Consider the following 6,000-nt stretch of genomic DNA (forward strand, 5'->3'; position numbering starts at 1 on the left):
CAGGAAAGGAGCCAATGCAGTCCCCTGTGGGACCCCAGTGCTGCTAAAAGCTATGTCCGACACACAGCTCTGAAGCCGCACGAACTGAGGTCTACCAGTCAGGTAGTGCATTATCCAGGACACAATGGAAATGCCAACTGCATTGCACAGAGCTTTCCTCCAGCAATGAGGACTGTATAGTATTGAAGGCACTTGAGAAATCAATAATCATGATCCTCACCGTGCTGCCCTGCTTATCAAAATGGGAGTCAGCTCTGTTCAGCAGGTAGATGACAGCATCATCAACTCCAATGTGCTACTGCTAGGCAAACTGCAGGGGAGCAAGAGCTGATCTGACCAAGGATTGGATGCAAGTCAAAACCAGGGTCTTCATGATGTGTGAAGCCAGGGCCACTGGACTGTGGTAATTTATGACTTTCAGTTGGCCCTATTTGGGTACTGGGACCGCACATGATGTTTTCCACAGAGTCCGGACCCTTTCCAAGCTGAGACTCAGATTGAAAACGTGCTGGAGAACTCCACACGGCTGCTCAGCACACTCCTTCAGGGCCTTGGGGTTCACACCATCCAGTCCCAATGCTTTGCTGTCATCTGAGTTTCCCCAGAACCCTTCTCACCTGCTCTGTAGTGAAGGTGAGTCCATGATGACTGGGGAGTTGGTGGAAGGCGCGGGCTAGGGGAGATGAAGATCGGGACAATAGCAGTAGGGATGTTGAGGTGTGGATGGTAGGTGCCGGGCTAGGAGGGGATGTAGACAAAGGTAGCCTGTGCTGTTCATTCACGTGTTGAAGTGGAGGGGGTTGGGTAGGAAGGAGGGGGGGAGACTTTGGTGCTGAGGGAGCATTGGGTGCCTCAGCACCTGGACTGGAGTGCTGGGGTGGGTGGGGGGGGGGAGTGAACAGGAGGGCAATTGTCAAACCCATTGAAGGATTGGTTTAACTCATCAGCCCATTCACGGCTGCATTCCGAGGCTCTACAGCTCGGCTGATTGAAGCCAGTGATGTTCTGCATGCCACTCCATACCTCCCCTGTGCCACTCTGCCCAAGTTTGTTCTCCAGCTCTCTCCTGTTTTCCTCTTTAGCCACCCTGATCTTCTCCTTGAGCTCTCCCTGCTCATTTCAATTCCTCTGTCTCCTGATCAAAAGGGTCTCCTTTTGTGATTGAGGAGAGCCTTTAGATCACGGTGACCCATGGTTTGTTGTTAGGGAATGTTTAAAAATTGCATGACATAAAATTATTTCAACTTGCAAGCATTAGCCTCAAATAATTAATTAGCACATGTGGCCTATTTTTGTTTGTTAGCTTTGGTGATGTTCATCCCATTATAGTGTTTGTGGTATGTGCCACATCTGTCCAGCGCTGACACATTTCACTTTAGAACATGTTACCATTTGTACATGATTGCAAAACTGATCTCCCATCTAAACCTTTGAATGTATGCCAAGCGAGGGCATATTAGCTAACATTTAATCTTCCAATTTATAGCAAGGCATTCTTTATACTTGTGATCTGGCAATGTAGTGAAATGAGAAGTTTATGACACTAATAATAGTGTAACTTTGGTAATGTACATGATTTTCAAAACTTCAGTGTGGCTCAGTTCTATCAATGTTATTACACACAGGGATCACACTCTTTCTTAAAATAAATTCCTTGTTTCCAGAAAAGAACATGGCAGCCACTCAAAACAAATCACTGTACAGTTTAGCCAGTCCATAACACAAGTAGCAACAAACTACTATATATGCAAACATGTGAAATACAACCAAATAAACTTAATGACATGGTGACTCTCTGGATGTCTTCTGTATTGGTAAGAGTTGGAGAAAGCCAACATGCTTCTTGCTGTTGCCTCCTTCTGGAATGGATTTGCATTTATTCTATAATGTTCATCTTTCATAACAGTTCCTGCTCAATGCAAATAGTTTTTTTTTTAAATAAAAGCCTTTGGGTTATTAAACTTGATAACCTCTGCGATATATTCCAGCAAGCTGCCAAACTAGATCGTTATTATATCTCAATTCCAGGCATAACTTCCTCAACTGCACAGTTTTAAAGTGCACAAGGGAAGAGTGGGCCTCATTATCACAAATATTAATTGGGTTTAAATAATTACTGAAAGAAGAGGAAAGAAATGTTCTTACATAGTTGCTACAGCTTGGAATGTGTCACCTCAACAAATTCAATAATAAGTGGCAAAAGGGAACTGCTTCTTTCCACGGATGCCATTTAATATGGTGAATTTTCCCCCCAACATTTTCAGTTACATCACCATTTGGTGGTCGTTTTGTTAATATTTTCAAAAGGGGGTGACTGAAAAGCGTTCTTAATGGGAAAGAACCGATTCATAGAAAAGTACAGCACAGAAGCGACCCTTCGGCCCTATCTAGCCCATATCAAAGTATTTAAGTTGCCTACTCCCATCGACCTGCACAGGGGCCATCCCCTCCATACCCATACCCTCCATGTACTCATCCAAACTTCTCTTAAACGTTGAAATCCAGCTTGCATGTACCACTTGCGCTGACAGCTCGTTCCACACTCTCACCACCCTCTGAGTGAAGAAGTCTCCCTTAAACTTTTCAGCTTTCACCCTTAACCCGTGACCTCCGGTTATAGCCCCACCGAACCTCAGTGGAAAAGGCCTGCATTTACCCAACCTATACCTTGCTTATCTGTAGGCAAGTTATTAATCGGTGGCTCAAAAAAGAGGGGTTGAATGGCCTCTTCTTGAGGAGGAGCAGCAGCATTCCAAGATACGATTACAAATTCCAGGATACCCATTCGAAATCCAAGATAACTACTACTCAAAGATCAATTGAATTTGATGCGATGCGCTTCCTCACTGGCTGTTTGCCAGTACTAGACTAATTAATGTGTTCCTATGTTCCTGCTCAATGCCTTCTGAAGTACCGAGATAACACGCGAAGTTTTGTTTCTGAACAGCAGTTCAGCAAGAGACAAGACTATCACAGATAACACCGGCAAGGTTGTTACCTTACCTGCTTGGAATAAGTCCTTCAAAACTGAAGTGTCCGGGATAATGAAGCACTTCAAATTAGAAAGAGTTCAGAACTGGTACTCTGTCTGACATTGTCTCTCCCTCCAAAAGTAATGACAGCGGATTAATTTTACTGCCTCTTCAACATACTTAAGGTGAAATGTTTCTTTTCACAGAATGCTTAAGCCACTGAAAAGTCATCTTTAAGCAACTTTTATGATAGATAAATGAAGACAATAAATTTGACAATAATGGCAAGGCTATCGTATAGTTTCCAAACTAAAGAGTGGAATTGCGGAAATAAGGATAAAAACTTAATTGGCAGTTTAATTTAATAAGCTTTGAATGAAGGACCCCCACCACCATAATTGGTAACACAGCTGGAAATGATAACGGAGGACTGGGGAACCTGAATTGTAAAACTTCAAGATTGCTTAAAATTTCTCACCAACTTTTTAAAAATATAAATGCTAAGATACCAAGAACATGCAAAATCAGGCTAATTTAGTGGATTACTTTCTGGACTATAGTTTACTCACTAATTTGAAAAATTTACAAATGTTCGGCGCCTGTTCCCAATGATGATCTAACATGGCGCTGTAATGAAATTTCTTAGTAGCTTCCACACAAGAGACGTTGTTGAAATGGGATGATCAGAAATAAACTTCTGGAACTGTCCTCGTATCGTTTTTCAAAATTTAAAAGTCAGATTACTGACTGATGTACATTTTAAAAGCTGTCTATCCCCACTTGAACTCTTGAACCGGGTCCTGTAACATCCGCCTCCTGGAAGCGTTTCATCGAATTCAGTACTAAAAATAAGCCAAAACTTTATCCGTCAATAAGCGACTGTTGTCAGCTCCCAACCCTATAAATTAAGTCTCATCCATCTTTCACCCCCTAGTTATTGGTAGCTATTTGAACTTGAAGCGACAAGTCACAAAATCCCAACCGGACCTATCAATGACTTACCATTTTCCCACTGGAAATCCTACTAACTTTAAAGGATGCCGCCGAGTTCTTTACTGTTTATCTATGGCAGCGTTTTGTTTGTACTACTTCTGTAAAGTCCCAAGTCCGAAAAAAAGGGGGAAACATAAAACTGAGCTTTTATTCAATGACCTATTTACATACACCAAGTAGAATTGTTCCCACCTCGATCAGGTTTTGAAGTGCAGCGAGTCCAGAAATGCACTTAGGATCCCCGTCAGATTTCTGCCCGTTTCTTGGGACTTGTGTTGACTTATTCCAGGAGCCACGCTTCAGCTCAGGGGGACTGATGCTGCCTGCTCTTAGTCGGAAGACCGTGAGTGATGGGTAAACCAAGCATACTGCGATCGCCACCACCAATAGTAAAGGATGAGAAGATTTCAGCCGGCGACAGTGTGCCAGGGCGAGGCGAACACACATGTCGACAGCGCTCGGCGCCAGGCACCCTCACTGCATTTAACTGGCACCAGCTCAAGAAATTACAGTCACGGCAACACGCCGATCGCGTCAAGCTTGTGTCCCCAGGGCTTACAGCAACCCAGTCGTGTATCTGTCTGATACTCTTCGGATTTGCCACCACCTAATTCTGGGGCACTTCCAATCAATTGCCCGTCAAGAGATACAACGGTCGCTTCTGACCGGCCACATCATCCCGTCCGACGCGCGACTTGGCTGGTAGAACATAGCTCGAAACCACCGCGGTCACTGTTCCAGCTCCAATCCAGCTTTAAAAGTCTCCTCTAAGTAAAGCGAACTGTAAGAGTGAGGGGAGGGCAAAGTAAATCTTCAATTGAATCTAAATGGAAAACTTCTGAATTCACGCCCACGACAGGAAGAAGCTTCATATTCTAGCCGCTGATAAAAATGTATTAAATCAGCCATAACGGCTTCCCACTTCTCCCAGTTCTGGGGGTTAGTAGTCCTTCAGTTTTCGATATACGTCGACACGGAGGCTCAGTTATTAACAAACGTTCGATGGCAAAGTTTCTTATCACCGAAGTTAACTTTTCCTCCAGCTTTCAGTTTTAAAAAGTAATTCTATTTGCGCTATGCAGTGGACACTGAAAGCAGCTGCCATCAATTGCGAGAAGCAATCCCCGATTAAATGATTAAAACCAGTTGGAGCTGTTGTGCTTTAATCAGACTTCAGTGAAAGTAGTTTGAGTGCAGCAACAGTGACCAATTGAATTGTTAAAATGCAAATAATTATCAAGCAAAATAAATAACTTTTTTTTGTCTTTTTCATTCGATTCTGAGACCATCCTTTTCCGCTTGTTTAATCAGACCTCACTTTCCATAACTTATGGTTTCCGTTAAAATCACAAAAAGTAAACAGTTCAGGGATGAGGCCAGAATCCTTTCACAGGGTAGGCGGAAACATTTCCAATATTTATGTTTAAAATGAAAGCCGTTGCATATCTTAAGTCACATTTCCTTAAAATATTGCCTCACTCAAACATTGAATCCAGGCGATAAATGTTGCAACGGTGTTTGTGCTCCTTTGCTAATCATAATTAAAAGATCTTAGAAAAATAAAATCCAAATCCATTGTTTTCATATAATGCATTTGCAACACAGTGGTCAACGGTGATCAACATTGTTGTGTAATGGAGATAATACAAAATATCTAACTGTTTATATTTATATTTGGTCATCTGGCAACAAAAGAAAAAATGTTCACCAAACATTATTTTTGCAATCAATATTTTCCTGTAGATACCCTTCCTCTGGTAGAGTTTTTAATCCTCAACAGAACCTTCTGTTTCATTGGCATTGTACACCCCCCCCCCCACTGACTGTTGACATCCCCCCATGCCCTGTGTTAATGTTGAGGAAGTGCTGCATGAACTCTGCAACACCATCAGTGACCTGCAAGCAACATCACCCCTTTATTGTTGCTGGCAAATTCAACCATGCTAACTTAAAAACAGCCCTGCCTAAATGTTATCAGCATGTTGGCTTTGCTACTGGAGGTGAGAACACATCAGACCTGGTTTATACAAACAGC

At 42.7% G+C, this 6,000-nt stretch overlaps 1 protein-coding gene across 2 annotated transcripts in view; it reads right to left on the minus strand.

Annotated features, from left to right (window-relative positions):
- Window positions 1–4,916, minus strand: part of cped1 (cadherin-like and PC-esterase domain containing 1) — a 279,186-nt gene extending 274,270 nt beyond the window's left edge. For both annotated transcript variants that reach the window (XM_063057813.1, XM_063057812.1), the window contains exon 1: window positions 4,158–4,916. In XM_063057813.1, coding sequence (XP_062913883.1) covers window positions 4,158–4,412 — 255 coding nt within the window. In that variant the 5' untranslated portion in view covers window positions 4,413–4,916. The remainder of the gene's footprint in view (window positions 1–4,157) is intronic.
- Between the last annotated feature and the right edge of the window lie 1,084 nt (window positions 4,917–6,000).

This window comes from Mobula hypostoma, chromosome 9 (assembly GCF_963921235.1).
Source record: "Mobula hypostoma chromosome 9, sMobHyp1.1, whole genome shotgun sequence".
NCBI classification, from domain to species: Eukaryota; Metazoa; Chordata; class Chondrichthyes; order Myliobatiformes; family Myliobatidae; genus Mobula; species Mobula hypostoma.